The 25403-nt window shown below is 38.2% G+C and overlaps 1 protein-coding gene across 8 annotated transcripts in view; it reads right to left on the bottom strand.

Moving 5' to 3' along the window:
• The window catches only part of FBXO38 (F-box protein 38), a 54537-nt gene that overhangs the window by 15878 nt on the left and 13256 nt on the right, over positions 1 to 25403 (bottom strand). For all 8 annotated transcript variants that reach the window (XM_032337397.1, XM_032337396.1, XM_032337392.1 and 5 more), the window contains 10 exons: positions 23194 to 23357; positions 22822 to 22987; positions 19991 to 20128; positions 18546 to 18683; positions 16025 to 16118; positions 14693 to 14823; positions 11067 to 11237; positions 9266 to 9408; positions 7757 to 7967; positions 1163 to 1282 (listed from right to left, as the gene is read on the bottom strand). In XM_032337397.1, coding sequence (XP_032193288.1) covers positions 1163 to 1282; positions 7757 to 7967; positions 9266 to 9408; positions 11067 to 11237; positions 14693 to 14823; positions 16025 to 16118; positions 18546 to 18683; positions 19991 to 20128; positions 22822 to 22987; positions 23194 to 23357 — 1476 coding nt within the window. The remainder of the gene's footprint in view (positions 1 to 1162; positions 1283 to 7756; positions 7968 to 9265; positions 9409 to 11066; positions 11238 to 14692; positions 14824 to 16024; positions 16119 to 18545; positions 18684 to 19990; positions 20129 to 22821; positions 22988 to 23193; positions 23358 to 25403) is intronic.

Genomic DNA, 25403 nt, shown 5'->3' on the forward strand with positions numbered 1-25403 from the left:
ATAGAAGATTGTAGATCATCCCCCTTGAGGACATTCACTATTTGCAAAGGTCAAATAAATCCTAAAAATAACCAAGTAAGTCATAATAATCATTTAAAAAGTCACCTACTTTCCCAATTTTGCAAGTGTATGAATAAAGACAAAGCAAGGGAAGATGAACCTTAGACACCTATAGACTGGCAAACTCTACATTCTTTAATTGAATATAGGCTTTCTCATTAGAAGTAGCAAGATATGGTCTTGAAAGGCTAGATGCATGTTACAGTTTGGTTAGGTACTTATATGTATATAAAAAGTGTCTTCTCTGCTTGGCAGTACAGCTTGTAAACGTTTAGTCTTATGACCCAAATCTGACAAATGACTGAAGTTCACTCCACCGATAAAGTGTAAGCTCCAAGGAACCTTGCCTGTCTTGTTCCTGTCACATTGTACAATGCCTGGCACAGAGTAACACTCAATAAATATTTGCTGAATAAGTGACTGCATCTGTAAGACACTTAAAACAAGGATAGTTAAAGATATTTTCAATTCAAAGACAAATCAGCATTCCAACAGACCAGGAGTAAGAAAACTTGGGTTCTAATCTCAGTGCTGTCCCTTTAAGGCTGGCTGAGTGGTCTGAAGCAAATTATTCAAACTCATTCTGAAAGACTATTAGTTTCCCCATATGTAAAACATAGGGTTGTTCTGGGTAATCTTTAAGGACCTTATGACTCCATGGAGCCTGTGTAACACACCCAGGGGCAAAGAGAGACAAGATCTTGTTCTGTTAACTAAACCAGGTCGACCTCTCCACTCCTGCTCCTCCCCACCAAAATGAAGGAAGAGGACAAGCAAACTATTCAGTCAGGTCATTTATTTTCTCTATCAATAATCTGAGTGCTTTCTTTCTACACACACTTACACACAAAAACACGCATGTGAGAGCACCAATACAGAAAGAGAAGTTGCTGCCACAGTTATAAAAAATCACAAACCTTAACAAAATATATATTATGTGTGTGTAGCAAGGAGAATATCAGTATAATATGGTGTCAATGATAAATAGCATATAACACATCACCAACCGTAATGTTTAAAAATAATCACGTGGTGCTTTACTTTCTTCATTCGAGTCAGGCCCAAGCTTTGATAACCACAAATGTGAAAGTCACATGATTACCTGCTTGTTCCTCGTCAACATCCACAGGGATAACCGCCTGACTGTGAGCTACTGTCTCCTGTCCGCTCGCGGCCACCACCTCTCCGTCTTCTGGCACCATGTCTTCCATCTCATTCAATGCTTCAACAAAAATAAACACAGTCAAAGTGAAACCAAAAGAAGTCTAAAAAAAAAACCCCAGCAGCAGGCAAATCTGTGGCAGCCCCGAGAAACGAACAGCCCCGTGATTATTGGGTCCGCACTGGAAGAACAGCCTACGACAGGGCTTCATCACACAGATGAGAACAAGCAATGCCCAGCCGTTCTATGGGATAGGAAATCATGACGGGAAGGCAGCACTTGGTGGAGCCAGTCCATCACCGTAAGAGGAAAGCAGGGAGAGCGGCACACAGCGGAGAGAAGAAAAGCACCGCATTCACTCCTGAAGATGTCACCAGGAATGGCTCTAGGAGGCAACTGTGCCTCCCTGTAAGCGATCTGCCAGACAGTAGTGAAGGCCAGCTACTGGAAGACCTCATGATCATTTTACAAGCAATTAGTCTTGTAAGTATCTGTCAGCTATGTCAAGATGCACTGGGCAGACAAGCTCAAACTGTACACTTCCTCTCCTACTCTCTGAAGGTTCTGGTATCATTTTCAGCTAACCCAGGCCAAGGATTATGAACAAATACACTAGCGCATTGTTAACATTTTACTATCACTCAAATGTTTTACATCAAAGAGTTTGTGACAGTTATTAGTGCCTGTGGGTGAATGGGAATGTGTGATTTTACTTATATCTTTCTAGAAGATGAGCACAGTGAGCAATTTCAGAATGATGAGCTTCAATAAGCTTACTCTATCTTCTTAAGATAAAATGCTCACTTTTCTAAGAGGACCCTAAAGGAAATAATTCCTGGCTTTGCCAGTTTTTTACAATATTAAATTCAAGTCCCTCAAATCAGCAGTCAATCTAGTACCCACTTACAACCTAAGCTTGCATGCCTGATCTCAGTTTGAGTCTCGCCATAACCATACTATCTTTCCATCTGCAGCTCGGCCATGAGCCCAATGGCCCCAGAGACTGCGTCTAGCCTGTACATCACCGTATCCTCAATGCTTAGGGCTGCTCAAGGGCTACTGCTGGGAAGTCAACCAACCATTTGGATGACAAGAAAAAACAAGATTCTGTTCCTAAAAGAACTAAAGAATCTACTTAAGGAGACAAAACAAATTCAGTTAACAAATAAATGAGGCAAATCAGGATGACAACAGAAAGATACCATTCAGCTAAATGTCTCTAGGATATACAACAGTAAAACTGGAGATTTCATGGGGACAAGGGGATTTGGCCTTTAATATACACCAAACCACATTCCCCCTTATATTCAGTCTCCCATCTCAAATTCTTGCTCCACTCCAGACCTCAATTTTCTACATTTCTTTTAGTGCCCAAAGGAAGTCTGACCTTGCCTACAAATCTTCCATGATAAAAGCCAACCGATTTTCTTCTTTCATTCAATTCTTATGAACAATCATGAAGAGCAGTAGTTATCATGTACATACTCCACGCCTGGCTATCGGCTAAATGCTTTTATATACATTACCTTATTTATTTCTTATATAAACAAGGTCATTATTACTGGCCTCATTTATGCAGCTGAGGGAAGTAATTTGTGAGGATGTGAACTGAAGTCTGTTTCCTGAGTCTGCTACAGTATAGGGGCAATGAGTAGATGGGACATGTATAATCCCTGCTCTCAAAGAGAATGCGCATGTTCTAACAGAGATGTTGGATACGTAGAATTAGGTCAGAAGAGACTTGCTAAGTGCTTCAACAGTCCAAGTGCAAGGGGAATATAGATGAAAAAGGAGCAACTAGTTTTCCTGTTGGGCAGGGAAGTTCTCAGGGATAGGAGGTGACACTTCCTAAACACTGGGAAGCTTGCTACATTTTCCAGAAGAGTTAAGTATTCCAGTGACAGAAAGAATAAGTGTACTGAAATGAGGGTGTAAAAGAAAATAAGGCTAAAAAGGCAGCCTAGGCCACAGGCAGGCTGTGAAAAGCTTAGAAAGTCCTGCTAAAAAGCTCAGAATTATTTCTCATATGCAGAGGCAGACCATTAGAATGGAAGTACATTCATATGCCTATGTGGATAGGGTTTTCCAAAGTTGCTGAGCAAGAGCTTTTTAGGTTGCAGGGTAACCTGTAGAGGTATTTCATATAATATCCAAAAGTTACTTTATATTTAACCTCTCTCACTGCATTCTTCCTTTGGATATTTATGAAGCAGCCACTCCAATGTGTCACTGTTCCTAGGTGCAGAGAAAAAGTGGTGAAATCCCAAGAAGACGCAGCAGTTAGTGTGACAAAGGGGCGAGCCTGGCACAAAGGAAGCATGGTGTATGAGGTGGGGACAGGCCAGATCATGTAGGGTTTTATGGCCCCAATCAAGAAACTGAACTTTTTCCCCTAAGGCAGTAGGAAGCTACTGGAGTCTGAAGTAAGGGAGCAACGTCATCGGGTGTATGTTTTAACAACACTGCTCTGGCTGCTCTAAGACCTAATTTTAGCTGATCAAGAGAGAAAGTAGGGTGCAGTCTGAAATGTATTAAAGCATTCAGATAAATATTTTTTACCTGGTCACCCTGCTTTCTTAGATTAAAAAAAAAAAAGTGGTATAATTGTGGTACAACAGGCAAGGAGAATGTAGACTGAATGGCAAGATGCTTTGAAGACAGTCAAAAAAATTCTTGCTAAAGGACTCGATGCCATGGAGAATAGACAGTAAAGAAAAAAAGAAAGAGTATCTTGATTTTTAAATGAGATGGCAATACCCTCGGGCTACAGAAAGTGCAAATGATTCTTGGTTTAGATTTTTTTGTTTCAGAGTATCATTAGGACAGTAAATTTTTTTCAGAGTAATTTTAACTTCACAAAAATTATGTACGCTATCTTTTAATCAAGTATCAATGTTTACCAAATGTTTTGCTCAGTTTAAATGTTATTTCAGTTGTAAAAAAAATCCTGTTATAATATGTAAGCATAAATCTTAACGGATCTGAGCAGTTTTTTACAAAGATATTAGCTGGTCTCTTCTATAAAAGCCTGATTAGAAATTCAAAACCTTTATTAAATGTACAAAATAAAGGAGAACTCACTGTCCTTTAAGAAATTATTTATATGCAATAATTTCTAATATTAAAAACGTTATTTAGTGGTTGACAATTATCTGCCCAAAATATAAAACAGAATGCATTTACTGTGATTTTTTTTCACACTTAGACTTCACTTTTAAAAATTTTCCATAAATCAATGGTTCTCAAACTGGGCTCCAGACCAACAGCATTAGCATCACTTGGGAACTTATGAGAAATGAAAATTATGTAGCCCCACCCAGACCTATTAACTCAGACCCTCTGAGCGCTAAGCCCAACAACCTGTGTTTTGACAAGTCTTCCAGGTAATTCTGAGGCACTCAAGTTTGAGAATCACTGCCAAAAATAAAAGCTGGAGAGCAATTCACCTAGGTTACTTCATCTTAACGCAGGGCAGAGGACAGTGGTGAGGAAAGGGAGAGGGGCACACCATTTTTAAAAGTAGTAAGTACCCAGAATTTATGTGATAAATCAAGATAGAAACTTAGCAAAATTACGTAGAGGCAAAACTATGCTTTATGGTTACAATTAACTCAAAAGTAATTATATTAAAATAATTTGGCAAAATGCTTTAGCAATTATAAAAGCATGATTTTGACACATTGTAATTTTATGTTAGGCAAATGTGAATTGTTAGAAAATATGAATATCTATTCCTCAATTTTAGAGTGCTATAAAATGCAGGTAATGAACTTAAATTCTCAATTAACTGGCCCATAATAAAGGATTCTAAATCTTAAGAATTTTGGAAGTACAAATCTAAGAATGATAATCTTGAGCAAATTATAATATTTTGATAAATCACTACTCTCTAAAGCAATGAAGTCTTATTTCCAAAATCATGTATTACCTTCATGATAATGTTTGCTGAAAAACACCCATAACTTATTATAGCAGTTTATAAACAAAGCTACTTAACTTGTACAAATTTTAATTTTAGAATTACATGATGCTCTTCTTTTAAACTCTGCTAATTCATGCAAGCTGATGAAGTTAAATATAACAGGGCATGAAAGAGTGGGGGGCCTCTGCTTCATTCTGGGGTTGTTCCAAGACCACGTAGAGGCCCATGCATGAAGTTTTAAAATTCTAAATTAAGGAAAGTCAACATATCAACACGACTTTCAAACGAAAATAATTTTTAAATTATCAAGATCATACCTAAAGAGTGGAAGCATCAAATGTTAATCATTTCAACAAATACCAGGTCCCACTGATTCCTTTTAGTTTGAATCTCTGTACCACTATTTAACGAAACTTTTTTTGCTTCTCTTTCATATTTGTTCTTTCCACCCCTGGTTTTGATCAAAAGTCACACAGTCTTTCTCCAGTTCCTATTTTTTATTTAAAAGAACTGACCTGATACGTAATGTAATAACATACAAATAAATACAATGCCAACTCAGGGAGATCTGTGGAACCAATGTTTTAGGATAACCTGCAGTTCCCTATAGTATTGTCATCATCAGTGGTGTTCTGAGCCTTCCTCTGGTTGAAGGTGTTTAATTCTTCAAACCTGGCATTAATGTAGCTCCTTTGCTTATGAGCCCTTAACAGCATTTGAAGATAGTGTACTTGACAATATATACCTCAAAATGTGGTCTGTATGCAAGTCTCTATCTCCTGAAATCTTAGTTTACAATGTTAGTAGATTTAAGTTCCACTGTTCTCTCCTATAAATCAAATATAGTGTTCTTGTACACATTTTGGTCTCTGCTGCACCAGTATGTGTCTTCACAATGGAGGCATTCTCCATTCTGTACGGAGAAGCCTATGGCCATCTAACTTCCAGTGGAGACTATCATCTGTCCAGTACATCCACTCCAACCACAACTGGGTTCCTAGGATCTGCGCAGGTCTGTGCTAAAGCTGCTCTAACAGTTTTCCGTGGACGGTCTGTGTGCTCTGAAGTCCAGGTCCCTACGGCATCACCGATGAGTATAATGGCACTAAGGGAGAATAAAGCTGACAGACAACATCTGACCTCCTCTTCATCCTCCAGTACTAGCACCTGCCGGCTCTCCACTTCTGTCTTTGTATTTTGGAGGTGGATGTCAGGGGGAAGAATTAACCCTAAGTTTCAAATGTCTAAAAGTACTCATGTGGAAATAAAAAGTATGAAGTTGTATATAACCATGTTTACTTCAAAAAGTCAAAAGATCAAAGGTAGAAACAAAGGTTTGGAATTCATCGGCATATTCCATGATCGGAATTCATCGGAATATTCCATATTCCAGTGATAACAAAGCTAGGAAACTGAAGGAACTTCTGTAGAGAAAATCATAGAAAAAAACTGGGAGATCAAGGACCGAAGTAGAACAGAGGGGATACTGAAAGCAAAGGAATCCGAGCAGGCATGCCTGGTGAGACACAAGGAAAACCAGGAAAACAGTTTCGGAAATTCCAAGAGAAGAATTATTTCAGGAAGGTAGAAGCGGGCAACAATGACAAATGCTGCTCAGATGTCAAATATGACAAAAGACGAGAAATGACCACTAGCATTCTCAGGAGAGCCACTGGTGACTTTGCCAAGAGCCAAGAAGGAGAGTTCTACAGAGAACATGTGAAGTGAAGACAATGCCTACAGATGATGATTAGATCAGGCCCTATAATATACTCAGAGCAATCCTAAAGGAATGTATGCTCTATATGCCCTATGCTTTCGTGATGAAAGCAGGGACGTAACATCACGGGACCCCATTTCTCAGTAATCACTGTGTCCAAGAGAATGAGTAAAGGGGCAATGAAAACAAGATAGCTTGAAGATATTCCTTTTCTGATTCTTATGGGCCAACTGGGAAACTGGAAAACTTAGTAAGAAAACAACTTCCCTTCATCCTCACTCCCCGAGAGAGGGCCATACAAGCCCAAGAGCACATGGGCTGATAGAGCAGGTGTTCCGTCAATACTGAAGAATGCACTGGTAATTACATAAGTGAAATTCAATAGGTCTTTATTGGCTCATGTACTTATTTGGTGGGTGTTTGTGAAGACTTAATGATGAAAGGTGTCCAATGTCTAGCTACAATGTCTAGCACATGACTGCTATTCATTTTTATCAGTTCTAGAACATCCAAAAATGGTCCCCCAATGAAGTTCTATCTACTGATCTACTGGTCAGGAAGACATAAAGAGATGTTCCTTCAACCAAATCCTGAAAGTTAAATCACAGGCCAGGTCTCTAAGACTCACTGTACCCTGTACACCATCTAAGGCTCACTGTACCCACCGTACACTGTTACAGAGTCTAGGGACAAGAGGCATCATAAAGATAGCTTTGAAACAAGCCAGAAGATAGGCACATTTCATCCCCGCCCCATTTGCCTTGTCAACCAGGTCCCCCATATGTAAAGTGACAAACTGCCATACGGGGAGAAGGAAACAGAACAGGGTCAGAGAAATACAATCCAAAGTAAAAATCACTTCTGTGTGGAGCTCACAAAAGATCTGGGTTACCGTCGGCTGCAAACTGCTGCTCTCCTGGCTGCAGGTCTTGCCGGAAATCGTTCTCCTCATCAGAGTCATCTGGGTGATGGTGATTGTTGTCATGGATGTTGGCATTATTCTGGGCATTGTTATCATTGTCATTGTTGGAGTTCTGGTTGCTAACAAGGGCCGAGGAAACCCCAATTCCCGTTCCTGCACTCAGGCCGACTCGAGCACAACCCTAAGGCGAGAAGAAAACACATGTGTATTCACTCTGGTTAGTATAGAACACTTCGTTTTTCATATTCTTCCATTTCACCTTGATCTAAGAATATTTACAGAGCACTACTTTCACATATGTATCAAGCACCTCATTAGAGGTTCATAAGACTTCAAGCAAGATGCAGTGCTATTGGTCTGGATTTACAGATAATGAAATGCAGTGGAAAGAGATCTGGGTAAGAGACCAGTAGGTGCTAGAGCTGGGACCTGAAACCCAATAATCTGACCTCCGATCCTGAGCCTTCCCCGCTATACTGTACTGCTTGCACAGTGGGAATGTAACCATTAAGAACTGAAGGAGAGAGAAGATAATTAGCTGAAGCATTGTTTTTATTACAATGACAGCAAAAGTCTTATTAAGGTTTTTTTTTTTTAATATATTTTTTTAAATATTTTATTTTTTTATTTGACAGAGGAGAGAGATCACAAGTAGGCAGAAAGGCAGCCAGAGAGAGAGGGGGAAGCAGGCTCCCCACTTAGCAGAGAGCCCTACGCAGGGCTCGATCCCAAGCCCCTGAGATCATGACCTGGGCTGAAGGCAGATGTTTAACCCACTAAGCCATCCAGGCGCCCTGGTTAAGCAGTTTTAAAATAACATTTCGTACAACAGACAATCTCAGGTTGTCCAGGATTTTCAACTGCACAGAAGAGAGAAGAGCAAAGTAAAATATGTCCAAAATGAATCCCTAATCCATATTTACATCTGAGGTTCTTGATTAGAAATTTAATCTCCCGGGGAACCTGGGTGGCTCAGTGGGTTAAAGCCTCTGCTTTCGGCTCAGGTCATGATCCCTGAGTCGGGATCGAGCCCCACATCGGGCTCTCTGCTCAGCGGAGAGCCTGCTTCCCTTTCTCTCTCTCTGCCTGCCTCTCTGCCTACTTGTGATCTCTCTCTGTCAAATAAATAAAATCTTTAAAAAAAAAAAAGAAAAGAAAAAAAATTTAATCTCCCAACTAATTACTCTCAGTAATAAATTTTGACCTAGCTTAAAATTTCCACCTTTGCTCGTATCTCACCTTCAGCTTAGGGAACTGACAGAGACAACTTTCCACTTACTTTTTCCTTTCCCTTCTCTGGAGACCCCTTACCAGAGCAAGACACCATGCAAATTATAACCTGTATGCCTTCATTGTAAGACGGCAGTAAAAAGTCCAATTGTAATAATGTAAGGGCATATTATTAGGAAAAAAAAATCACTGAGGTTTTGTTTTCCTCCCTGAGTATTAAAATAAACAATTCCCTCAAATGTGACTTACTTTGGGTGGTTCACGAAACATCTGGTCCAGTGAAATAAACTCGAGGCTGGGCAACAATTCAATAAACTGGCCAAAGGAGTCCAGCTTCAAAGCATGGCACCGCACTAAGTTGATATCGACCAATCGTGTCCATCTTGAGTGGTCTGTTGGGAGAAATGACATGGCCAGAGAGTTTAACTAACACTTTGTCCATTACAGATAATTCTGCTTTAGGTCACAAAGATTTTCAAAACCTTTTCCTTTAAATAACTTTGATTTTATCTCATGATCTCAAAAACTTGATGACTAAATTATGATGTCTTCTTACCTAATTTCATTGTGGAAACTACATGGCTTGGGAATTATTAACTTGAAACCAAGTGAACCTTGATCTAAATGTGATCCATTCAACAACCTACATGCCTATTCAACAATAGGACACTAAAGAAATGTTGGTGCATCCATTTAATAGAACATTATGCAGCTATTAAAAAGAATGAAGGAAAATTGAGTATGCTTGCTATGGAAAACTCTCCCCCAAGTACTTGTAGTGTAAAAACCAAGCTTACAGGAGAGGGTATACCTGAAAAGGTCCTTTGTATATATAAATCATTTTTAAATGCTACACATGTATAGGCTGCAATATGCACAAAATAATCTGTCCAGAGAATATACAAGAAACTGTTGATGGTGGTTACCTTTGAGAAGAGGAGACTTTTCATTTTGTACCTTTCTGCACTGTTTGGTATTGTTTACCAAGTGCATGTATTACTTTTAGTTTTTAAGTGTTAACAGGAGTTCTGAGTGATGGGATTATAGGCCATTTTTTGTTTTCTTCTTTATACACTTCTGTATTTAAGAAAACAAACAAACCAAAAATCCAATAAATGTTATTTTTTAAAAGTGATCTATGCCTGCTACCACCTAAAGTTTGTATTTCCTAATAACTTCTTGGTGCAGCTGGGCTAGGGACAGAATTTCCACTTCCAGTAGGGGAGACATGGCCATTCTAATGAGTAAACTCAAGAGATGCTCCACAGCCTAAGAAGAGGCTGGAGACGGGCTCTATAAGGAGCTACAGAAGCCCAAAGAGGCAACTCAGATAGGAAAGGAGGCTGTTTTGCAGAGGTCAGTGAGGGGACTTGATTTGGTAAAGAGGATGTCACAATGAAAACTCTCTAGCTTGGAATTTATTTAAAGGTTTGTGAATTTAGGTATTTAAGAAGGGTCCTGAAAGAAACAAATAACAGCACTCTCTTGGGGAGGAGAAAGAACTCCCCATATAAGGAAACGTATCAAGTACAAAAGTCACACTATACACAAGGGGTCAGGTCAGCGGGGGAGAGCTGAAAAAGCTTAAAATTTTAAGGCAAATGAAAATTTCACAAGTTAAGGCTAAATATGTCACCTAACTAAAGTTTTTTTTTTTTTTTGGTTTTTTTTTTTAAATACATACCCACTTTGTCCTTTCAGATGATGTGCCATTTGAAGGTATTCAGAGAAAACAAATGTAATATCCCAGGCAATAATTCCTAACCTTAATTTTATATGCCTGGCTCAAAGAAGTATATGTGAAAAAATCAGGGCAGTTGACTCCATAACCCAGACAGTGCCAATTTCTAGGCAGAGAACATCAGGAGTTCAAAAAGGCAATGACAGAATACTTCCAACTTGGTTATCAAAGGTTCCCAGCACTTGTATGACCAATCTTATAAAATATCTACATTTTATATTAGGAATACAATTCATATCACACACAGAAAATAAAAATATATATTCTTTTGAGAGCAGGCAGACATAGCCATAGTTAAGCCTACAGTACCTGAGATCCAATTGTATGGGTTATGAAGATGAGGGCAATTATAAATTGCCAGGTATTTGATACAGGAAAAAACTTCATTGACTGCCTTCATGCCTATATCAGTGATGATACCAGGATTTTCTACCACATCAGCCAAGCCATACTTTACCAGATCTGCATTCGCCATTCTACCTAAATAGAAATCAGTTAAAAAAAAAAGATTCTTAAATGTCATGGAATGTTGCTGACTCTTTAACATCCAGTATATTACTCTCTATGATCGTTGTGTTTCATCGATCCATCATCAGGTTCAAGTCTGAATACAATTTTAGGTACAAATGCCACTTATCTTGCAAAATAAAAATTTATATTAAAAGTCAAGGGATAGCTAACAGAAACATTTTCAATTCTCTAGAAAAGGGAAAAAAAAGTAAAAATTCTTAAAGTAAAACTGAGGGATATACTGCATTGGTTCACACTTACAGTGAAGTTTTAGCTTTAGCTTTTAAAAAGAAAAATAAGATCTTAAATATGTAATTCTCTTTTACGGTATCGGGATCATGTTTTTGGAGTCAGGTATGCCCAGGCATAGAAAAGAGTAAACTGGTAATTCAGGGTCATTCTTAGAACACATGGGATTGGTTAGTAAAGATGTGACCATCCCCAGAAAACGGAATTCTAACTCAAATACACCTACCCCCTCTGCCAATGAGCTTTAGTGCCCCCCCCCCCCCCCATCGTGCAGGCACGCAAGGGGCTGGGGGTTGGGGATGGGTATCAGTAAAAGATAATCCTCGTCCTAAACTGTGGTGACACTGGAAATCAACCTCATTCCTTGTCTCCTGTCCTCATTTTCCCCCTGTTCCTGTCCTTACTCTCCAGGATGGTCTGCTTGACTACAAGCAACCTGAAGGAAAAGGGACTGTGTCTAGTTAGGTGACAGTCACATTTTCAATGACCAGCAGGGTGCTGGGGAGACAGGAACTTAATAAATGTCTCTCACAGTCCTTACTACCCCCTGCCACCAAGTACAAAGAAAACACTGTTGCTCTGGTGAAGATGCCCCACACACCTTACAGGGATTTAAAACAACTATTAACTCCAAACTCTTCCTATTTTACTCTCCACATAGTTTCAGTCTCTCACCTACAGTCCACATTTTTGATATTTATTGTCCATTTTCTGCAGATTTACCTTAATTCGTCCTTTACAATTCAGCCGAGCCATTTTCTTTAGCCTGCTGTAAAAACATTTTTCTTGCCCTTTGGACTTGAAATTTTTCTAAGGATTGGGTAAATCTTGAAATGATCCTGTTTCTTTTCTGCATAAATGTTGTAACCTGACATAACATATCCATCATACATTCATTCCTTTGAAACCACCACCTTCTTCCAGCTCTTGGGTTCTCCTTGATTGTCATATTCCCTCAAGAACTCTGATGACATCACCTAGAACACATTTCTGTTTCTTTTTCTTTAGCCCACAGATCAGCTAAAAGTAAAAGCTACCATTTACTAAATGCTTTCTAAGGGTCAGAGATTGTATGATAACAGTGGTTTTATTACTGACGACTCCAAACCACCCATGGAAAAAATGACAAGTGGTCTTATCTTTACTTAACAAATGAGAAACCACGGACTTAAGAAGTAACTTGCCCAAGGTCCCATCACTTGTTAGAGGCAGGTCTCAATTCCACCTCTCCCCGTCTCCAAAGCCCCAGCACTAAAAACAACACTGCTCTGGTTTTTAATGAGTTTTATATCCCTATCACCTTTGAATAAAATTCTGCTATCATAAATCTATGAAAGGAAAACCCCCCTGTAAGTATTCATCTTTGGAACACTTTTCTTCTACCTGTAACACACAGCATCTGCTTTTCAGCACATCCATTTCCCCAATATGGCCCTGTCATTTTTCCCATAAATGTATGGGGCACAAAGGTTGATATTTCTATTGGTATTTGGCCAAGTCTTCATAACAAAACAGAGATCCAAGTTCTACTAGAGGTGATGCTACCCCTACCCTCAGGAGAGGCACTTCAAAATCTAAATTACTGCGAAGAGTAAGATTAAGTGGCAAAGTATGAGCAGTGACCACACGTTCCTCCCTGGATGCTGCTAGAGGCACCTGGCGCCTACAGTGATAGATAATCCTGGGCTGACTTTGGAGGGTCGGAGGCAAATATGTATCTGGAGAAATGGATGAACTGAGCAAATATGAAAACAAGAAATGTTTTTGAAAAGGTCAAGACAGAGATTTCAAAATGAAAGACACTATGAAACATGCTGAAAAGCATAACGTAGCAGTAGTCTAAAGATAAAGTGCTTTTCTACGGAATGTGTCTTTCAGGGAAAGAGACACAATTGGGAAATAGCTGGTTATAAAGATAACCCTCAAGAGAGAATCTTTCAGTGGGCCTAAATGTAGCCATCTTGAAAATACAAAATTTGTCAAGTTTTGAGCTTTGGGGAAGAGGAAAAAATAAAATTACAGAAAGCTAAAAATTTTGCTGGGTTACGCAGAAGGTACTGTAGAAACAAGACAGAGAATGTAAGCAACCTCATTCAAAACCAGAAAAGCCTGGTATCAAATACATTAATTTTATATGAAATGACTATACTAGGTTAGCATTTTAAAGCTACGTTGGTGAAAAGCCAATCTTTTTCAAGGTTATACAATAAAAAAGAATTCCTATTAAACTGGCAAAAAGATAATGATTTGATTTCTTAATCCTTCACATGTAGTAATGAGCACTGCAACAAAGAAAAAGCAAACAAAACAACAGAGATGTCTACTAAAAATGAAAAAGGACAACAGTCACTTGTTTGACCTAGACTGTCCTGACCAGAGGAATCAAGTCTTGTGTTCTTTTAGGTGCAAACTAGATCCTAAGAAAAAATGCCATCTGGTATGACAGTGAGTTTAAGAAAGACTTGTTAGAAATTACACGGGGAAGAAACAATTCTTGCAAAAAATAAAAACATGCTGACGGTGGAAATGCTCTTGCATGTCTGATTAATGTCATGTAGGAAAAAAGCTTGAATAATGAATTGACATGCATTCAAACCCAAAGGAATGAGTTCCCAATTGTAAATACATTCCAGAAAATGCTGTCAACAAGCCTTCCAACAGCAATCATCATCAAATGAATACTGACCATTATGTGCTCACACTATCTGGGAAATCCAGAACCCCCAGCGGGCTTATTATGGAAATGAAGAGCATGGACAGGGAATGGGACCTCATCTGAGAGGACCATCAAAAGCTTCAAGAAGTGTGGCAGATCAAATTCAACAAATGGAACCAAGGATGACATTCTGTGAAAAAAATGAAGCAGAATGGGAAAGAAACTTGGGCAGTAAAATGAAGACAATATCAAATGTAGGTAAGGGTTTTTTTTTTTTTTTGCATACTGTTAATCGTTATATTTTCTATAATATGCTAATTCAGAGGCAACACGGGGGGGAAAAAAAATCACTGACACTTCAAGTTTAAATTAAAAGTTCCTTTTTCAAGAAGGCAAAGCCCGTAAGACTTTAAGCTGTCTTATATTCAAGAAAATATCACACATCTTAATTCAAGTTTCAGTTTTTCAAGTAAGTTCTCTACAGCAATTCTAGGGAATAAAATGGTTGATTAAGTCTTACTCTGCAGCAAAAACTCATCTACATATCCCAGATGAAGTGTTTCAAACTGGGGGAACTCCAGCTCTGCCATCTTTAGGGCAGAAAAGACACCATCTTTGGTTAGGGAAGGCTGGATCCGAACTTCATGTAACCTATGGAAAAAAAAAAATATCAGAGTAAAATAAAAAATATCAGAATCAAAGGTTCTTCCTAGCATAAGGCTCCGAAAGAAATAAACCTTACTGAGATGTCACATGCAAACAACTTTCCTCTACCAAAAAGCATTAGAGATGTTTCCTGTAAAGGAGCATTTTGTTAAGTGTGGACATGTCTTAGGTGGTACACTGCAGTTACATTAACAGCAAGTTACAAAATAAGAATCGTATATGCTTTCTAATGTTTGCTTAAACCTGATTAAGTCCAAGTCAGAATCTGCAACTGGTGCTGATTATTCAACATCTTTTTTTATGCTGCTCTTAAAAGTGCCATTTTAACAAAGATCATAGTTCCATAACGAGTAAGAATACCTACTTGCTAAAACTTAGAAACAGTTTTTTTTATACTCATAACATTCTTTTTAAGCGTTTTGAAAGCAAGAATTTTGAAACTGAAAGAAAACGGTTAACTAGGGGCACCTGGGTGGCTCAGTAGGTTAAAGCCTCTGCCTTCAGCTCAGGTCATGGTACCAGGGTCCTGGGATCGAGCCCCACATCAGGCTCCCTGTTCAGCGGGAAGCCTGCCTCCCCCTCTCTCTCTGCCTACCTCACTGCCTGCTTGTGATCTCTGTCAAATAAGTAAATAAAATCTTAAAAAAAAAAATACTTAACTCAATTTTAATACAATATAAAAGCAGAGGTAGACCTTTGATCTGCAGGATACCATAAACGTGGCATAAACTGATATAAAGATATTATATTAAAAATATAAAGGTGTTACAAGGTCAGGGTTCTTAAAAAGCTGACTTAAAATACTGATTTCTGAATAGCAAACAGTGTTACCAACTAGCTAAAATAATTCCAAAAATCAGAGAAGGTTGAAAGAATGGTTCCCAAGAGAGCTGCAGACACCAGCATCAGTGCTGACTTCTGGTGGACCTCCAGAATGTTGACTGCTTTTCTCTGATGAGACCACACCCTTGCAAGAGCTTGATGGGTCTGGAGGGCAGTTCAGCTGTCATCAGTTGTAAAAGAAGACTATCACTACAAGTGATGCTCTAATGCTATTTAAACAACTCCTTTATATTTCACATCTAGACAAGGCATAATCAAACCTCCTATACACATTCCCCCAATCTTTACAAAACAGGAAAAAACACTACTCTAAGACAAAAGACAACATCAAGAAGAAACATACCTACGAGCAGCAGTGATAATGAGGTAACCAAGATCTACTTCAAGAGCATTTTTGCAAGCTCCCAAAACGATAGTATGCAAATTTCTAAAACCACCTAGGTTAAGGGAGAAAAGGAACAAAAACAGTATTTCCTTCGGCCACAGCACTTTTTAGTAAAGTATTTAGATGCATTTTAGATGACATTTATCTGGTTAAAAGTAAATCTAAGTAACTCAAATTAGTAACTCAAAGTGAATTGCAATGACCAGTCATTTCCTAAGAAGAGATGAAAACCGACACTGTCTTCCTGAAGAGGCATTCTGATTGTGTTGGAAAATTACTCCAAATTATTGAGACTGTTAAAAGAAAGGATTTTCAGGAAGCTAGAAGTTCGTAAGGGAACTGTAAAGAAGGGATCCTGACATTTTCTAGCCCAAGTCTGAACCTCCTATGTATCATAGGGAACAAGACTACCACTCCTTTAACTTCAGCTGTTTTATGTTTTTGAAACTTGTAAATACAGAGCAAAAACAGTATGCAAATTATTAATGTATAAAGCACAGTGAATTTTCACAAGATTGACTTTAAACTTTTATGAAGAGAACCACACAATATGCACTTCTGTGTCTGCCTTCTTTTGCTGAAATTTCTGTTTAGAAGATTCATCCACATTGCTGCATACAGTGGCAGTTCATTCACTCTCACTGCTGTGTAATATTCTCTTGCACAAATATGTCACGTGTGAATCACCCATGCTGCTGCTGCTGGGTATTTGGGCTGTTCCATCGGGAGGCTATTATGAACAGTGCTTCTATGAATAATTTGGGGCACTGTCTCCTGGTGAAGATATGTATGCATTTCTATTGGCTTTAAAACCAGGGAGACAATAAATAAATAAAATCAGGAAGGCCGCTGTTGCTATGCACAGACACTACCAAACAATATTTCAAGGGAATGTATCAATTTATATTCAGCCCCAGCAGTGTATGAAAGCCCTGTAAGTCTCTTTCCTATCAGTCATACTTAGGCATAGTCATTTTAGTGCTTGTGTATCACACTGTGGTTTTATTTTGCATTCCTCTAATGATTAAGGGCATTTCTCATTTTTTCATGTCTATGAACCATTTGGTTATCCTCTTTTGTGAAGTCTTGTGTATTCTGGTTGTATCCTTGTTTTTCTTACTGGGTTGTCTGCCTTTTTCTCATTAATTTTAGTAGTACTTCATATACTCTAGACACAAGTCCTTCATTTGATACCTGTATTGCAAATAGATTCTCACACTCTGAAGATTTGCTTTTCATTCTTAATCATACCTTTTGATGAACAGAAAAAAAATTTTAATATAGTAGAGTTTATCAATTTTTTGTTTATGGTAAGTATTTTTTGGTATCCTGTTTAATAAATCTCTGCCTACCCAAGGTTAAAAAGACATTCTCCTACTTTTCTTTTTTAAAGGAATGTTTTGTTTTTCACATTTGGATCTATGATTCATTTGGAATTAACTTTTATGTGAGGTATAACTGACTCCTTAATTAAAATATAAGGCAGAGTCATTCTTAAATGCTCATAAGGGGAGAAAAGTCTGTTTTTCTTTCAGGACATTTACACAAACTCTTTACTTTTGGCATCTGTAGTCTTCTCTCTAGTGAATGGCTCCACTGTGGTCTTCTTATCCCCTCTCTGACTTTTTCCTGTTAGTTCAGCCATGCACAATAAAAATAAAGCTGTTGACCCTAAGGGAGCCTGCTCCATCCCCTCCACAATTTAATTAAAGTGTACTTCCACCAAACTTGATAAAATGCCTAAAAATGCCATGCTTACTCACATTTTAATAGTATTAGAAACATCAACTTGTACCAACAGTACTTAAAGATACTCTATTTGTATTCTGAATATACAAAGTTAGATTTTTTTTTTTCTCAACAGTTAGTTATCTATCTCGCTAAATTCTGTGGTATCTGAGATAAACATCTGAGATGTTTAACATGGAGCACATTGTTATATATCATTATTTAAAATATAATTAAAGGACCTAGAGAGTAAAATATACTTTCCTTTTAAAAGCCATTATCTGAGATGAAGCTAATATCCAAGTGCAAACATGAAAGCACTGATATACCTTAAAGTATTAGACAAACGTGAGACGTTATCATTACTAATCCCTGAGTTCTTTTGTAGGCCTAAAATGTCCAAGTCAAAAGCCATCTCTTTTCACCAACAGACTCTAGAAATCCCTGTTAATATTTCTCAGAAAAATTCCAAATATAACAGCTGTCTGGTTAACTAAGTAATACGAATTAATAAAACAGAAAACGTGCTTTAACACTCTACTATTTATTTTGAGAAGGCTTAGCACTGCATAAAAAGAAAATAAGTACTAGTCCATACTCACGGTTACTTACTGTCCATCAAACGCACCAGACAGGGTAATTACTAACAAGCAATTTCTTTTAAAAAGACTCACAAAAGAAGCTAAATAAAAGCATAGTAATTTTAAAAACTGATTTGTAAAGTTTTCAGTAACTAAAGAAAAATGAATACCTGATCTCCAACTGTCTTCAACCACGTGTTGGATAAGACCTCCAAGGAAAGGGACTCGAACCATTTCCAAATGTTCCAAGTTTCGGGCAGATGCTAAGCCTGTTACTAAAGGGACATACTTCAAGGAGTTTGTTGGCCCTAGAGGAATAAAAAATACTTCAATGGAACAATGTAAATTTATTTAAAAGTGAATTTTCAAACCAGCAGCTGAAATAACTTACAAATTCTATGTGCGAAACTGAGAGCCAAGTAGGTAACTCTCTGTAATTTATATCTATTAGAACGTATTAGCCTGATAAAGATGTATTTATTTATTCAGCGTAAGGATTTTTTAGTAACGCTGGAGGAACGTTTAGTATTTTTTGTAAATCCCCTGAAGTTTCAATAGTTTTGAGTTCAAATACTAAAGGGAGACAGCCGAGTTGAGGATGTGGTCCTTCACCCAAGTAAAGAGCTGGGTCATAAATACCTCTCTCTGGGAGCAGTGCTGTAGGAGGGGATATGAAAGATCACAAGACACAGGCCTATCTGCCACAGAGCTTGCCAAAGACATGGAGATAAAACTAAATAATCTAAGAATACAAAGGCATGACATATCTACTATAAAAATAGTATCTGTTGTACTACATAAAGAAGAGAATAAGAGGAAGGAAGGAAGTGTACACCTTAGGACAAGGGAACAGTAACATAGTGTAAAGGCTGGCAGAATGGCAGAGGGGACAGTGAATAGGCAAGCCTGACAATAAAAGAAGGTACATCTTGGTAATGACTCAGAAAAAAGATATCGAGAAGGGGCCCCAGCTATTAAGAGCTTTAAAGGAGAATAGTCCCACTTGACAATCTATGGCAACAGAGACACTGAAGGTTTCTGAACAGAAAGGCAGTACCATTAAGCAGTGCTTTCTGCTTTATGAGATCATAGTGTGACGTAACCAGAAATCAGACAGAGATCCATTATAACAATCCTACAGAAAGTAAAAAGTGAGGGGGATCTGGGTGGCTCAGTCGGAGCCTCTGCCTTCAGCTCAGGTCATGACCTCAGGGTCCTGGGGTCGAGACTTGCGCTGGGCTCCCTGCTTAGTGGGGAGCCCGCCCCCTCTCCTGCTCCCCTTGCCTGCCTGTACTCCCTCTCTATCTCTGTCAAATAAATAAATAAATAAAACCTTTTTAAAAATTTAAAAAATAAGAAAGTAAAAAGTACCTGTAAAAAATATGTAGAGATACTGTGATGCTTCCCCTCCCCCCACAACTAAGGGTAAAACAAAAATCATGAGTCAACTGACCTTAAAACAAAAGATACATCTATTTTCACAAGGTGAATAAATTACTGAACATAAATGATAATAATGTAACATAATTCCATTTAGAAATACAGCTATGGAGTTTGCTTTAGGATATTTTTAGGATAGCATAGGTATAATTCTACCATAACTATGTGCCATTACCTGCACAGTTCCTCATGACGAAAGTTCGTAAACTAATGCAAAGAAAGTCTTTGAACGGCTGTGGTTTAGTGAGTCTTACCCACTTCATATAAAGGTGCCTTAGCATCGGGATACAAGGAATTTCAGGAACATTCACCCCTAAAAACATATACGGAAAAACAACAATCACGAAAAAAACTCTGTATTCTGCATAAAAGTGCAACAGTCTACTTTTCAAGTTGACAATTTGTCCTTCAAGGAGATTTTCACCAGAAAGAATTACCTAATTAAAGTCCATCAAGTTTGGCTTATTTAAAACAGGCTTGTAATGAACAATGTGAGCAAACCATGAACACTCTACTTTGTTAGTTCTTTAGAAAAGGCATATGGAGATGGGATCTTAAAAGTATTTCCACATTTTATACACATGAATCTTTCTCATAACTCTACACAACTCTTTCAGGATACATACATACACCAGCAGATATAAAATGAAAACAAGTTCCTGAAAACAAAATTATGTGGAAGGAATAAACAAAAGTACTATTTGATTACCAACGCCCACTATCCCACCAGTGAGAAAACTAAAACACAGGCAGGATAGCTGGCTTCAAATACCATAATATCCAGAGACAGAGATTAAAGCTATTTCTACAAATGAATGAACCTTAACGATTTGTACATGAGTAGAGGAAGCCAGTCAGCATGACTCTGAGAAAGTGAGAAACCCATCAGTCATATATTTTAATATTTCAAACTGATGAAGGTATTTTATCCTTTAGATCCATAAGTGACTTAATACTATTAGTCATACCTGCAGAGGACACTGTCTGAGAGAAAGGGGATGTAAAGTGGAAGGAAAAATCAGGAGACAAAGAAGAAAAAAAGATAGGTAACTTGTAAGTTCTAAAAGGAAGAAAGCAGATCAAGGAACCTGCCCAACAGTTAACCACCACAGCCTCATGAAAAGCCAAGGAAATGACACAAATATCTGAAAGAAATTCCAAGGACCCAGTGTGATGGCATTTAACAAGCAGCAGCTGGCAAAACCAGTTTAATACAAGTTCAAATTGAAGTTGGTAGAAGCCCTGATAACAAGGGGACTAGAGAAAGCAAACTAGCAGAGCCCCTGAATGACTGGGTCTTTAGAAGCTAAATTTTGCAGGATGCTCCTACTACAAGGAGTATCCCTTAACCTGCCCCTTCCCAAAAAGCAGCGACCTTTAGCCTTGAACTACGCATATACCTATATGGCACCAGATGGGAAGTAAAACTGAAGTTGAGACAAAACAAAGAAAGGCAGAGGCAAAGAGGTATAGACTAAGACTAAAGATGTAAAACTCAAAAATGTACACTTAGCATCCACCATGATAGTGGTAATTCTGATTAGCAAATTCAGAATAGAAAGAGTGAGACAGCTCCATCAGACAAAGAAGGTCTAGTCTACGCCCAATACACATTTTGCTTCAAACCCATTCTATAAACAAAGGACACAATTACCGTCTTCCCAGCATGTGCACTAATTTACTATACACATTTACAACACCATCACAGTGTTAAACTGTTGAATTAATCAAACGAATGAATGCATTTCAACAAAATTTACCAACAGCTTGTACCTGCTGTATCTTCTCCAATGACAGGAATCATGGGAAATATAAAGATATAAAAACACTGACTTTAGAGCTTACATTGTAAATTTCATTGTAAATTACACTAACTTTATTATCTAAAAATCCAGTCTCAAACTAGATATCCAAATGCCTAATCACAATCATCCCTTGAGCATGTAAATAAAAGGGGGCTAGAGAGCATTCTTCTTCTGCCCTAACTGTGCACATAAGCCCCAATTAAGACCCACTCCTTACCATCCTGCTGCACTCCCTACACCACTTGACCCAGTTTCAGAAATTTCTAGTCCTTAAGACCATCGCCAATGCCCAGAATGCTTAGAACAGAGCATTTAACAGATACTCAACAGATATTTAAATAAAATATGTAATAAATATATATTTTAAGTCAGACTACCGTAACCGGAGTCCTCCCAAAACCCTTTCAATAATCTAAGTCAGAGGTGGCAAATTAAATTTGAGAAAATATCTGCCTTTATTATCTACCTAGATAGAAATTATTGAGAAACATCTATTTGCATGGAGAATGTACACTACAATCACTGCAAATAAGGTGCCTTTGGAAAAAGAACACCCCATTTCCCATTTCTCAGAGAAAAAGAAAAGTAGCACATTTTTTTCTGGTTTGAACATAGGGGAATGTTCTGCTTGGTGAAGATACAAGTAAACTGAGAGCTATTTGGCTTTTTATTCCTTAGTGTTCTAGAGCGGAGCTATGTAATAAAGTAGCCACTACTCCATGGGGCTGATAATGCACCCAAGATAAAAATTCAGTTCCTCTGTATCACTAGCCAGAGGGAACCACACGGGAGAGTACAAAACCATGACACTTGCATCACCACAGAAAGTTGCACTGGAGAACTCTTCTCTGAAGGGTCAAACTAGGACCAAAAGGGTAAAGAACAAGGGCAGATTTCTGGCTCCGTGAAATCAAACAAAACAAAACAAACCATACCACACCCTAATAACTTTCAAAACTACTTAGGTGGTTTTCAAAAACAGAACAGACTGGTTGTGAAGCAGTTATTTCTCTAACCCTCCAGACCCTATCTAAGACTCCTTAATGGGAAATATAAATTTGTATACACGTCTCACAAGCATTTCTTTGGCCATCATCAATCAACAAAGCTATTTCTAAAATTCTCATTACTCTTTCTCAGTGATTATTCAGTTATAAAACATTTTGAGGTGTCGCAGGTGACCCAAGAAACATGTACTTACCAACTAAATGTAAAGTCTGAATTTTGGCTCCTATAGGAATTTTCAGTTTATTTTCAGGAGGAATTGGAAATGCTCCATTACGATTACGAAATTTCCCCAAAATATGAACATGTGGCATGTATGTCCAAATAGATTCTACCAATTCCAAATGAGAAGTTTCTACACCCTAGAAAATAATGCCAAGCAAGCATAAGAAAGGCTATTAATTTGTATCCAAAGCTTCTATTTCTGTATCTAAGATGCTAAGTGCAATGGAATTTAAAAGTCTGTTATGGATGAAATCTGCATGTGAGTGAGCATATTTGTTCATTCTTTGATTTATTATTTCATCGATTAGTTGATACCAAATATTATTCAACTAGGTACACTCACCACTAAGTTTGGGCATGCCTGCAAAGCTTCTAGAACGCCTGGAATGCTAAAAGCCTCATGGCCCCGTACCCTTCGCCTCTCAAGGTATCTAGGGTGAAGGCCATAAAGCTGTTCGACATCTGGCATCTTCTTCAATAGTGTTAGAAAACTGGAATCTGTGAAGCCTGAGAAATTCAGAAGCATTTAGAGGCAAGTTCATCTTTGGGTTCATGAACATTTATTAGGCGCTTGTCATTTCTGTCAAAAGTTAACAACAAAAGGTTTCCTTTTTAAAGTTTCATAAGACTAACACCATGGCTGAACAAATGATTAAACGGATAATATATTTCTTTAGTAATAGAGGAAGTGTTTCAGAAATCCCACTTATCTTGAATTAATATTTTACAGAGCTGAGGCTTTTAATTTATGATTGCCTTTTTGTTGCTGCTGCTGCTTTTAAGGCACAGAAATCTCCAACGGGACAACACACATTTAACCTGGATAACTCGCACCTATTACTGGATTGCTAGGTGAGGAAGGACCACCTATCTGATCAGCACCACCCTCCAAGGTACTCTCTGGTCCAGGGAACCTCTAGGGCTCGGCAGGGCACACAACTAAAAAAGGAGAAAGATATAATCCTCACCTTTAGGAAGTTCACAGTTCTAACCAAAATCCCTTCTCAAAATAGGTTCTCTTGGTCTACCCATTTCCTAATAATTACTTTATCCTGTGTTTAACCACCACTCCCTGGACATTTCAGAGAGCTCATTCTTCTGAAAAAAATCAAATTAGCTAAGAGAACATAAGTGAACCAAACTGAAGGAATATTGAGCTGACACAAAGCTGTTTATCTGGGAGGCCGACCATGTTCCATGCACCAGATGGGAATGGAGAGGCAGGTTACTTTCACACCAGGGGTTTTGGTGAGATAAGCAGGAAGACAAGTTTCACACAGTTGATACTTCATTATCTGGGGTGTTCTGTCTTTAACGGAGACTGTCAGAAATCCAATTGTCTGCCCACTAATGACAAAAATATTAACTCTCAAGAATGTAAGTGAGGCCCCAAATCACCAAGTCTTAACATACTAAAGTTTTCAAGTTGTTCTATTTGCACAGGGCTGGTCCAGATGACTATATTAACCTTAGAATCACAAAACTGAAAAGAGACCTCAAAGATCACTTGGTCTGATTATACTAAGAGTTCTTATTATCACTGTGTAGAGTAACCTTCACCAACAGAGTCACTCAACATGCTAACAATTCTATGTTTTCTCATCTATTCTCCCAACCCAATGAAAAGGTAATCACTGCACTTAGAGATGCAAAAAATAAACCTGGAGGAATTTAAAAGCTACTGTGTGAGTAGCCAGAGTTCAAAACTGAGTCTGACCACTGCCAATGTCCCTCTTTTGTCATACACTACAGGTTGCCTCTCATTGAAAAATGCATATAGTTCCACCTTCTTTACTGAGATTGTGTGAAAACCCAAAGAGATCATATATATAAACCATAAAGTACTACATAAAAACCTTAGTTATTATTATTACTACGTAAAAACCTTAGTTGTTGTTGTTGCTATTATTATTATATAGAGATGATGATGATGATGATGATTATAATATAGAGAATCAGGGCTTAAACTCCAAGTTAAACTATTGCCAGAGTGGCATTAGTAAGCAGGGTTAATGAGATCTTATTCTAGGCTAGAGACTGCCTTGATCCCCTTTTATATTCATTGCAGGGATGGGAAGCCTTGGGCTCACAGGTATTTATCACAGTCTGAAAAAAGTCAGCAATGTGCAGACAGATTCTTCTCTAATTTGATAAGAGGCAGAAGTGTTAAGGCTAAGGCTGTATCACATGGGAGCTCTGCCATCCTGCCTCTTTACACAGTGCATTAATCCCATCGCCAGAATTCCTGCTGGTCTAACCTCTATGAAAGCAAATCTAATCTAAGGATTGATGGTCATTTTCACACTGCCCTCATTTTTTTTTTTCCTTTCCTGCTATAAATGATCACCCTCTGGAATAAAAGGAGTCGTTTTCCCTTAGGATGGTTTCTTTGAAGTATTTGAAGATGACCGTGGTTAGCCTCCCACCAAGCTAAGTTCTACCCTCAGGTTTTTGCAATGTTCTTCACAAAAAGGTATATATACTGATAACTAAGAGGCCAACTGATAAGAGTTACCAGTTGACTGATGACCCTTTCCAAAGGCTATACCACCC

The sequence above is a fragment of the Mustela erminea genome, chromosome 3 (genome assembly GCF_009829155.1).
Source record: "Mustela erminea isolate mMusErm1 chromosome 3, mMusErm1.Pri, whole genome shotgun sequence".
Lineage (NCBI taxonomy): Eukaryota > Metazoa > Chordata > Mammalia > Carnivora > Mustelidae > Mustela > Mustela erminea.